The sequence below is a fragment of the Oncorhynchus mykiss genome, chromosome 13 (assembly GCF_057628025.1).
Source record: "Oncorhynchus mykiss isolate SJ-2025 chromosome 13, ASM5762802v1, whole genome shotgun sequence".
Classification (NCBI taxonomy): Eukaryota; Metazoa; Chordata; class Actinopteri; order Salmoniformes; family Salmonidae; genus Oncorhynchus; species Oncorhynchus mykiss.
In genome coordinates, this window is record NC_143034.1 from 7427796 (window position 1) to 7439569 (window position 11774).

Sequence of the window (11774 nt, forward strand, 5' to 3'; positions counted from 1 at the left end):
CAACCTTCCGGTTACTAGTCCAACGCTCTAACCACTAGGCTACCCTGCCTAGAGTAAGCAGAGTAAGGTAAGCAGAGTAAGGTGTTTACATGACTATTGGATAATTTGCCATAATCAGATTAATATTGATGTAGTTTGAGGTAATATATGCATGTAGTTAGGGGTACAAGTGACTAGGCAATCAGGATAGATAATAAAGAGGAACAGCAGTATACAGAACCAGTCAAAGGTTTACACAGACCTACTCCTTCAAAGGTGTACACAGACCTACTCCTTCAAAGGTGTACACAGACCTACTCCTTCAAAGGTTTACACAGACCTACTCCTTCAAAGGTGTACACAGACCTACTCCTTCAAAGGTTTACACAGACCTACTCCTTCAAAGGTTTACACAGACCTACTCCTTCAAAGGTTTACACAGACCTACTCCTTCAAAGGTTTACACAGACCTACTGCCTTCAAAGGTTTACACAGACCTACTCCTTCAAAGGTTTACACAGACCTACTCCTTCAAAGGTTTACACAGACCTACTCCTTCAAAGGTTTACACAGACCTACTCCTTCAAAGGTGTACACAGACCTACTCCTTCAAAGGTTTTTCTTTATATTTTACTATTTTTAGTAGTGAAGACATCAAAACTATAAACTGGCACATGGAATCATGTAGTAACTCAAAAAGTGTTAAACAAATGCTTTTCCAATGGTCTTCAAGGAGTTCCCACATATGCTGAGCACTCGTTGGCTGCTATTCCTTCACTCTGCCGTCCAGCTCATCCCAAACCATCTCAGTTGGGTTGAGGTCGGGTGATTGTGGAAGCCGGGTCATCTGATGCAGCACTCCATCACTCTCCTTCTTGGTCAAATAGCTCTTACACAGCCTGGAGGTGTGTTGGGTTTGTCCTGTTGAAAAACAGATGATAGTGGGACTAAGCTCAAACCAGATGGGATGGCATATCGCTGCAGAATGCTGTGGTAGCCATGCTGGTTAAATGTGCGTTGAATTCTAAATAAATCACAGACAGTGTCACCAGCAAAGCACCATCACACCACCTCCATGCGTCACAGTGAGAACCACACATGCGGAGATCATCCGTTCACCTACTCTGCGTGTCAAAGACACGGTGGTTGGAACCAAGAATTTGGACTCATCAGAACAAAGGACAGATTTCCACGGGTCTAATGTCCATTGCTCATGTTTCTTGGCCCAAGTCTCTTCCTATTGGTGTCTTTTAGTAGTGGTTTCTTTGCAACAATTCGACCATGAAGGCCTGATTTCACGCAGTCTCCTCTGAACAGTTGATGTTATGTGTCTGTTACTTGAACTCAGTGAAATATTTATTTGGGCTGCAATCTGGGGTGCAGTTAATTCTAATGAACTTGTCCTCTGCAACAGGGGAAACTCTGGGTCTTCCTTTCCTGTGGCATTCCTCATGAGAGCCAGTTTCATCATTGCGCCTGATGGTTTTTGTGACTGCACTTGAAGAAACGTTCAAAGGTCTTGAAATTTTCCGTATTGACTGACCTTCATGACTGTCGTTTCTCTTTGATTATTTGAGCTGTTCTTGCCATAATATCGACTTGGTCTTTTACCAAACAGGGCTATCGTCTGTATACCACCCCTACCTTGTCACAACACTACTGATTGGCTCAAACGCATTAAGAAGGAAATAAATTCCACAAATTAACTTTTAACAAGGCACACATGTTAATTGAAATGCATTCCAGGTGACTACCTCATGAAGCTGGTTGAGAGAATGCCAAGAGTGTGCAAAGCTGTCATCAAGGCAAAAGGGTGGCTACTTTGAAGAATCTCAAATATAAAATATATTTTTAATTTGTTTGACACTTTCTTTGGTTACTACATGTTTCCATATGAGTTATTTCATAGTTCATAGTTCATGTCTTCAAAGAAAAACCCTTGAATGAGTAGGTGTGTCCAAACTTTTGACTGGTACTGTATGTACAGTGTGTTTTGTGTCGTATTTGTGAGGATGCAAGAGAATCAGTGCCACAAACAAGAGGGTCAATGCAGTCCGGGCTATTTGATGAACTGTTCAGCAGTCCGGGCTATTTGATGAACTGTTCAGCAGTCTGGGCTATTTGATGAACTGTTCAGCAGTCTGGGCTATTTGATGAACTGTTCAGCAGTCCGGGCTATTTGATGAACTGTTCAGCAGTCTGGGCTATTTGATGAACTGTTCAGCAGTCCGGGCTATTTGATGAACTGTTCAGCAGTCCGGGCTATTTGATGAACTGTTCAGCAGTCCGGGCTATTTGATGAACTGTTCAGCAGTCCGGGCTATTTGATGAACTGTTCAGCAGTCCGGGCTATTTGATGAACTGTTCAGCAGTCCGGGCTATTTGATGAACTGTTCAGCAGTCTGATGGCTTGGGGGTAGAAGCTGTTCAGCAGTCCGGGCTATTTGATGAACTGTTCAGCAGTCTGATGGCTTGGGGGTAGAAGCTGTTCAGCAGTCCGGGCTATTTGATGAACTGTTCAGCAGTCTGATGGCTTGGGGGTAGAAGCTGTTCAGCAGTCCGGGCTATTTGATGAACTGTTCAGCAGTCTGATGGCTTGGGGGTAGAAGCTGTTCAGCAGTCCGGGCTATTTGATGAACTGTTCAGCAGTCTGATGGCTTGGGGGTAGAAGCTGTTCAGCAGTCCGGGCTATTTGATGAACTGTTCAGCAGTCTGATGGCTTGGGGGTAGAAGCTGTTCAGCAGTCCGGGCTATTTGATGAACTGTTCAGCAGTCCGGGCTATTTGATGAACTGTTCAGCAGTCTGATGGCTTGGGGGTAGAAGCTGTTCAGCAGTCCGGGCTATTTGATGAACTGTTCAGCAGTCCGGGCTATTTGATGAACTGTTCAGCAGTCTGATGGCTTGGGGGTAGAAGCTGTTCAGCAGTCCGGGCTATTTGATGAACTGTTCAGCAGTCCGGGCTATTTGATGAACTGTTCAGCAGTCTGATGGCTTGGGGGTAGAAGCTGTTCAGCAGTCTGGGCTATTTGATGAACTGTTCAGCAGTCTGATGGCTTGGGGGTAGAAGCTGTTCAGCAGTCTGATGGCTTGGGGGTAGAAGCTGTTCAGCAGTCCGGGCTATTTGATGAACTGTTCAGCAGTCTGATGGCTTGGGGGTAGAAGCTGTTCAGCAGTCTGATGGCTTGGGGGTAGAAGCTGTTCAGCAGTCCGGGCTATTTGATGAACTGTTCAGCAGTCTGATGGCTTGGGGGTAGAAGCTGTTCAGCAGTCCGGGCTATTTGATGAACTGTTCAGCAGTCTGATGGCTTGGGGGTAGAAGCTGTTCAGCAGTCTGATGGCTTGGGGGTAGAAGCTGTTCAGCAGTCCGGGCTATTTGATGAACTGTTCAGCAGTCTGATGGCTTGGGGGTAGAAGCTGTTCAGCAGTCCGGGCTATTTGATGAACTGTTCAGCAGTCTGATGGCTTGGGGGTAGAAGCTGTTCAGCAGTCTGATGGCTTGGGGGTAGAAGCTGTTCAGCAGTCTGATGGCTTGGGGGTAGAAGCTGTTCAGCAGTCCGGGCTATTTGATGAACTGTTCAGCAGTCTGATGGCTTGGGGGTAGAAGCTGTTCAGCAGTCTGATGGCTTGGGGGTAGAAGCTGTTCAGCAGTCCGGGCTATTTGATGAACTGTTCAGCAGTCTGATGGCTTGGGGGTAGAAGCTGTTCAGCAGTCTGATGGCTTGGGGGTAGAAGCTGTTCAGCAGTCCGGGCTATTTGATGAACTGTTCAGCAGTCTGATGGCTTGGGGGTAGAAGCTGTTCAGCAGTCCGGGCTATTTGATGAACTGTTCAGCAGTCTGATGGCTTGGGGGTAGAAGCTGTTCAGCAGTCCGGGCTATTTGATGAACTGTTCAGCAGTCTGATGGCTTGGGGGTAGAAGCTGTTCAGCAGTCCGGGCTATTTGATGAACTGTTCAGCAGTCTGATGGCTTGGGGGTAGAAGCTGTTCAGCAGTCCGGGCTATTTGATGAACTGTTCAGCAGTCTGATGGCTTGGGGGTAGAAGCTGTTCAGCAGTCCGGGCTATTTGATGAACTGTTCAGCAGTCTGATGGCTTGGGGGTAGAAGCTGTTCAGCAGTCCGGGCTATTTGATGAACTGTTCAGCAGTCTGATGGCTTGGGGGTAGAAGCTGTTCAGCAGTCCGGGCTATTTGATGAACTGTTCAGCAGTCTGATGGCTTGGGGGTAGAAGCTGTTCAGCAGTCCGGGCTATTTGATGAACTGTTCAGCAGTCTGATGGCTTGGGGGTAGAAGCTGTTCAGCAGTCCGGGCTATTTGATGAACTGTTCAGCAGTCTGATGGCTTGGGGGTAGAAGCTGTTCAGCAGTCCGGGCTATTTGATGAACTGTTCAGCAGTCTGATGGCTTGGGGGTAGAAGCTGTTCAGCAGTCCGGGCTATTTGATGAACTGTTCAGCAGTCTGATGGCTTGGGGGTAGAAGCTGTTCAGCAGTCCGGGCTATTTGATGAACTGTTCAGCAGTCTGATGGCTTGGGGGTAGAAGCTGTTCAGCAGTCCGGGCTATTTGATGAACTGTTCAGCAGTCTGATGGCTTGGGGGTAGAAGCTGTTCAGCAGTCCGGGCTATTTGATGAACTGTTCAGCAGTCTGATGGCTTGGGGGTAGAAGCTGTTCAGCAGTCCGGGCTATTTGATGAACTGTTCAGCAGTCTGATGGCTTGGGGGTAGAAGCTGTTCAGCAGTCCGGGCTATTTGATGAACTGTTCAGCAGTCTGATGGCTTGGGGGTAGAAGCTGTTCAGCAGTCCGGGCTATTTGATGAACTGTTCAGCAGTCTGATGGCTTGGGGGTAGAAGCTGTTCAGCAGTCTGATGGCTTGGGGGTAGAAGCTGTTCAGCAGTCTGATGGCTTGGGGGTAGAAGCTGTTCAGCAGTCTGATGGCTTGAGGGTAGAAGCTGTTCAGCAGTCTGATGGCTTGGGGGTAGAAGCTGTTCAGCAGTCTGATGGCTTGTGTGTAGAAGCTGTTCAGCAGTCTGATGGCTTGGGGGTAGAAGCTGTTCAGCAGTCTGATGGCTTGGGGGTAGAAGCTGTTCAGCAGTCTGATGGCTTGAGGGTAGAAGCTGTTCAGCAGTCTGATGGCTTGAGGGTAGAAGCTGTTCAGCAGTCTGATGGCTTGAGGGTAGAAGCTGTTCAGCAGTCTGATGGCTTGGGGGTAGAACAGTCTGATGGCTTGAGGGTAGAAGCTGTTCAGCAGTCTGATGGCTTGGGGGTAGAACAGTCTGATGGCTTGGGGGTAGAAGCTGTTCAGCAGTCTGATGGCTTGGGGGTAGAAGCTGTTCAGCAGTCTGATGGCTTGGGGGTAGAACAGTCTAATGGCTTGGGGGTAGAAGCTGTTCAGCAGTCTGATGGCTTGGGGGTAGAAGCTGTTCAGCAGTCTAATGGCTTGGGGGTAGAAGCTGTTCAGCAGTCTGATGGCTTGGGGGTAGAAGCTGTTCAGCAGTCTGATGGCTTGGGGGTAGAAGCTGTTCAGCAGTCTGATGGCTTGAGGTTAGAAGCTGTTCAGCAGTCTGATGGCTTGAGGTTAGAAGCTGTTCAGCAGTCTGATGGCTTGAGGGTAGAAGCTGTTCAGCAGTCTGATGGCTTGAGGGTAGAAGCTGTTCATCAGTCTGATGGCTTGGGGGTAGAAGCTGTTCAGCAGTCTGATGGCTTGGGGGTAGAACAGTCTAATGGCTTGGGGGTAGAAGCTGTTCAGCAGTCTAATGGCTTGGGGGTAGAAGCTGTTCAGCAGTCTGACGGCTTGGGGGTAGAAGCTGTTCAGCAGTCTAATGGCTTGGGGGTAGAAGCTCTTCGGGTGCCAAACTTGGTACTCCGGGACCACTGGCAGTAGCAGAGATTACTTGGGTAGATGGAGTCTTTGACCATTTTTAGGGCCTTCCTCTGACGCCACCTGGTATAGAGGTCCTGGATGGCAGGGAGCTCGGCCCCAGTGATGTACTGGGACCATACACAAGAGGTTGACTGATATGTGTGGTTAGCTAGCTTAGATACATTTTTTTGTTGCTGTTGAATTTTACCTCTTTTCTCCCCAATTTCGTGGTGTTCAATTTTTAGTAGTTACTATCTTGTCTCATCGCTACAACTCCCGTACGGGCTCGGGAGAGACGAAGCTGTTCAGCAGTCTGATGGCTTGAGGGTAGAAGCTGTTCAGCAGTCTGATGGCTTGGGGGTAGAACAGTCTGATGGCTTGAGGGTAGAAGCTGTTCAGCAGTCTGATGGCTTGGGGGTAGAACAGTCTGATGGCTTGGGGGTAGAAGCTGTTCAGCAGTCTGATGGCTTGGGGGTAGAAGCTGTTCAGCAGTCTGATGGCTTGGGGGTAGAACAGTCTAATGGCTTGGGGGTAGAAGCTGTTCAGCAGTCTGATGGCTTGGGGGTAGAAGCTGTTCAGCAGTCTAATGGCTTGGGGGTAGAAGCTGTTCAGCAGTCTGATGGCTTGGGGGTAGAAGCTGTTCAGCAGTCTGATGGCTTGGGGGTAGAAGCTGTTCAGCAGTCTGATGGCTTGAGGTTAGAAGCTGTTCAGCAGTCTGATGGCTTGAGGTTAGAAGCTGTTCAGCAGTCTGATGGCTTGAGGGTAGAAGCTGTTCAGCAGTCTGATGGCTTGAGGGTAGAAGCTGTTCATCAGTCTGATGGCTTGGGGGTAGAAGCTGTTCAGCAGTCTGATGGCTTGGGGGTAGAACAGTCTAATGGCTTGGGGGTAGAAGCTGTTCAGCAGTCTAATGGCTTGGGGGTAGAAGCTGTTCAGCAGTCTGACGGCTTGGGGGTAGAAGCTGTTCAGCAGTCTAATGGCTTGGGGGTAGAAGCTCTTCGGGTGCCAAACTTGGTACTCCGGGACCACTGGCAGTAGCAGAGATTACTTGGGTAGATGGAGTCTTTGACCATTTTTAGGGCCTTCCTCTGACGCCACCTGGTATAGAGGTCCTGGATGGCAGGGAGCTCGGCCCCAGTGATGTACTGGGACCATACACAAGAGGTTGACTGATATGTGTGGTTAGCTAGCTTAGATACATTTTTTTGTTGCTGTTGAATTTTACCTCTTTTCTCCCCAATTTCGTGGTATCCAATTTTTAGTAGTTACTATCTTGTCTCATCGCTACAACTCCCGTACGGGCTCGGGAGAGACGAAGGTTGAAAGTCATGCGTCCTCCGATACCCAACCAACTGCTTCTTAACACAGCGCGCATCCAACCCAGAAGCCAGCCACACCAATGTGTCGGAGGAAACACCGTGCACCTGGCAACCTTGGTTAGCGCACACTGCGCCCGGCCCGCCACAGGAGTCGCTAGTGCGCGATGAGACAAGGATATCCCTAACCCGGACAACGCTAGGCCAATTGTGCGTCGCTCCACGGACCTCCTGGTCACGACCGGTTACGACAGAGCCTGGGCGCGAACCCAGAGTCTCTGGTGGCACAGAGACCGATATGGGGGTTGGATGCGCGCTGTACAGTACAGCGCCCTTAACCACTGCGCCACCCGGGAGGCCCCCTTAGATACATTTTTGTTGTCTTTTCTGGAGCTATACCACGATCTAGGTTTGTGAAAATCACCCTGAACTCTTTCAGTCTCCTCTTTTAGATCTACCCAGCCTACCATGTCTGAACCAGGTTCTGGTTGTGGTGTTCCGGCCCAGAGAAGCTCACAGCGGGGTCCAGAGTTGCTGTCAGTGAAGCTGGGGGACTGCAGTCAAACAGTGGAACTCAATGTGATTGTCAAGGAGGAGGGCGAGGAGAGAGAAATCAATGAGCGGGAGGAGGAAGAGAGAGAGGAGGACAGGGCCTCTGTTGACTCAGGTAAATTCAGGCTAACATCCTCTTTGGTTCAGAGGTAAACAACCCAAAATAACCATTTGATTTTCTGGTTCATTAAGAAATGTAAACATATGTTTTTGGTTGTTGAATAAAATGTAAATTCAGAATATTTAAGCAAGTTAGCAGGCTAACTCATTGATTCTGCTTTGTAGTATAACCCTGAGGCTTCTGTATGTGTAAGAGGGAAGGCGAATGCCAAAACAAAAATGGCTACCGACCATTGCGCAATGCATTGTAATTTGACAATGGCGGCATTATTTATGTGCAATGCAACAAGCCCCTTGCAAAAGTATTTATTTCAATACACTGTTAATCCTAATTAATGTTGAATTCTGCATTAAGCTAAAATACTTTGTTCCTCTGTCTGTTTCTTACCCTATATATCTGTTCATATTCTTACAGGAGAGATCCCCAACCCAGACTCGGTAAACGAGCCCAGTTCCACAGCATCAAGACTGCCTGGTTGTGGGAGTTACCCCTGTCCTCAATGTGGGAAGTGTTTCAGTCGAGCAGGAGACCTGAAGACTCATCAGAGATCCCACAGTGGAGAGAAGCCTACCTGTACTTTCAATGTGATTGTCAAAGAGGAGGACGGTGACTGTACTCTCAATGTGATTGTCAAAGAAGAGGAGGATGAGAAGGAAAAGAGAGGAGTTGAGGAAGAGAAGGAAACTAGTGGTATAGTCGACCCAGATACATCAAGACTTCGTGGTCGTTACCCCTGTCCTCAATGTGGAAAGAGTTTCAGTTCCTCAGGTAATCTAAAGAATCATCAAAGAGTTCACAATGGAGAGAAACCTTACCACTGCTCCCAATGTGGAAAGGGTTTCAGTCGAGCAGGAGACCTGAAGACTCATCAGAGATCGCACAGCGGAGAGAAGCCTCACCACTGCTCTCTTTGTGGGAAGTGTTTCAGTCGAGCAGGTGACCTGAAGACTCATCAGAGATCGCACAGTGGAGAGAAGTCTGCCAGTACTTTCAATGTGATTGTCAAAGAGGAGGAGGATGAAAAGGAAATCGATGAGAAGGTAAAGAGAGAAGTTAAGGAAGAGCAGGAAGCTAGTGGTGTAGTTGACCCAGATACATCAAGACTATCTGGTCGTGGTCGATTCCCCTGTCATCAGTGTGGGAAGAGTTTCCGTTCCTCAGGTAAACTAAAGAATCATCAAAGAGTACACACTCGAGAGAAACCATTTCACTGTGCCACATGTGGGAAGAGTTTCCGTGAAAAATTCAACCTCACAAGACATGAGAAGGTACATAGTGGGGAGAAGCCGTATCACTGCACCCAGTGTGGGAAAAGCTTCAATCGTTCTGGAAGTCTTAAGGAACATCAAAGAGTACATACAGGGGAGAAGCCTTACCACTGCTCTCTTTGTCAGAAGAGTTTTAGTCAGCCAGGAAACCTTAAGAAACACCAGAGAATACATACAGGGGAGAAGCCTTACCGTTGCTCTCTGTGTGGAAATAGTTTTTGTTTTGCTGGAAACCTCAAGAATCATCAGAGATCACACTGTGGAGAGAAGCCTTACCGCTGCTCTCAGTGTGGGGAGGGATTCCCTCAACTAAAAAGTCTTAAAAGCCATCAGAAAATACATATTGGAGAGACGTCTCCCTCTACTTTCAATGTGATTGTCAAAGAGGAGGGTGGTGACTGTACTTTCAATGTGATTGTCAAAGAAGAGGAGGATGGGAAGAAAATTGCTGAGAAGGAAATGAGAGAAGTTGAAGAGGACGACAACAACAGTGGTGTAGTTGACCCAGATACATCAAGATTGCCTGATCGGGGTCGTTACCCCTGTCCTCAATGTGGAAAGATTTTCAGTTCCTCAAGTAATCTTAAGAATCATCAAAGAGTTCACACTGGAGAGAAACCTTTCCTCTGCTCCCAATGTGGGAAGAGTTTCAGTGAGAAAGTAAACCTTAAGAGACACGAAAGAGTACATAGTGGAGAGAAGCCTTACCACTGCACCACATGTGGGAAGAGCTTCAATCATTCAGGAAGCCTTAGAGATCATCAGAGAATTCATACAGGGGAGAAACCTTACCACTGCTCACTTTGCGGAAATAATTTTCGTTTTGCTGGAGACTTAAAGAATCATCAGAGATCACACAGTGGAGAGAAGCCTTACCAATGTTCTCGGTGTGGAGAGGGATTCACTCAGCTAAGAAGTCTAAGAAGTCATGAGAGAATATCCATTGGAGGGAAGCCTGCCTGTGCTTTCAATGTGATTGTCCAAGAAGAGAAAGAAGTTGAGGGAGAGGAGAGTGATGTGAAATAAACGTGAAGTGAGGATACATAAGCTAACTATAGGTATTGATATTCACACCTATCCTTGCAATGGTGTCATGGACAGCACCATTTAGGGCTATCTTCTTTTACTTCTATGAGTGTATTGGACGTTCACAAATGAACTCAACTTGAATACCACCACCACCTATTGTGCTGGAGAGTGCATTAATCTGATCTTTATTTTGACAGGGAGTCAATACTGAGACCGAGGTCTCTTTTCCAGATGAGGCCTGTATAGCACCACAATACACATTAAACTACAATAAACACATTCAACTACACATTCATAAACACAATATACACGGTGTAATACACAACATGACACGAAAAGTAAAACGCAATCATAAAAAAAACAGACATTCTTTCGCAACAAGGTCCCATAACAACTGTCTGAAATGCCCTAGAGGCACCAATTCCTCCAATTTTAAAGTGCATTGTAGATTATTCGGCACACGCAAGGCACAAGGAAACCAAATGCTGATCTACCGAACTCTGTAGACACCAATGGAGTCTCTCTAGAGTTAACCAACCCTGGGAACGGGTTTGATAACTTATCATTTAGAGGCAGCTGCTCTTTTATAAATAGTATCACCATAATTGAGAACGGGTAGAAAGGTTGACTGCCGAATCTGTTTCCTGCTGACTAGAGAGAGACTAGATCAGTTTCTGTAAAAAAAATAAAATTTTAAAACATTTTAAATCTTAGTTTCTTTAACTAGCTCAGTCGTATGTTTAGGCAACAAAAAAAACTAAAACGTTAAATGACACCAAGGTCATTATATGCCGGGACTCGTTGGATTTATAAAACCATCCGATGAGTGAGGGAAGATGTAATCCAACTGAGACGACCAAGTATGAGTTTTTAAAAATCAGTAAGGGGTTTTTCCTGCACAACTGTAAAATCCGACTGTAGCCTTGTCACAGCCAGGTCAGCAGTCGGGGTAATTCCGTAACGTAATAAATAGTGTCATCTGTATTTAGATGAGATCGAGACAAGATCGTTAACAACTATAGGGGTTGCTGTAGTAGTGCTATTCCCAGGCCTAAAGCCTGATTGGTTTACGTTAACAATACATGTCTCATTGTAAACCAGGTTGCCAGTGTTCCTGGCCTTGACCCAAGCATAATTTATTTAATGAATTATTTCTGAACAGGATAGTGGTTGCTGTAGTAATGCTATTCCCAGGCCTAAAGCCTGATTGGTTTATTATTTCTGAACAGGATAGTGGTTGCTGTAGTAATGCTATTCCCAGGCCTAAAGCCTGATTGGTTTATTATTTCTGAACAGGATAGTGGTTGCTGTAGTAATGCTATTCCCAGGCCTAAAGCCTTTACATGAGATCGATATACTGAACAATACATTTTCTATTCACACAAAAAAGCTTATTTTTATTTTATTATATTTTCACAAATTTGTTTACGTCCTTGTTATTGAGCATTTTGTATTTTGTGAAGATAATCCATCCACCTGACAGGTGTGTCATATCAAGAAGCTGATTAAATAGCATGAACATTGACAAACTGATGTCCCAGCCTTAGTAGTCTAGTCATGGTAAAAACATGACGTCTGGCCTCCCGAGTGTCACAGCGGTCTAAGGCACTACTGTCTTTCTTTGGAATGCACAGATGACACAATAAACAACAA

General features: G+C 46.6%; 1 protein-coding gene across 3 annotated transcripts in view; it reads left to right on the top strand.

Moving 5' to 3' along the window:
- The window catches only part of LOC110487164 (uncharacterized), a 39920-nt gene extending 29108 nt beyond the window's left edge, over nt 1-10812 (top strand). For 2 of the 3 annotated variants that reach the window (XM_090194819.1, XM_036942200.2), the window contains exons 2-3: nt 7604-7818; nt 8239-10812. In XM_090194819.1, the coding sequence (XP_090050945.1) occupies nt 7620-7818; nt 8239-10118 (2079 nt within the window). In that variant the 5' untranslated portion in view covers nt 7604-7619 and the 3' untranslated portion in view covers nt 10119-10812. Of the gene's footprint in view, nt 1-7590; nt 7819-8238 lie in introns of all 3 variants that reach the window. The other variant, XM_036942198.2, reaches the window with a different exon arrangement.
- The last annotated feature ends 962 nt before the right edge of the window (nt 10813-11774 follow it).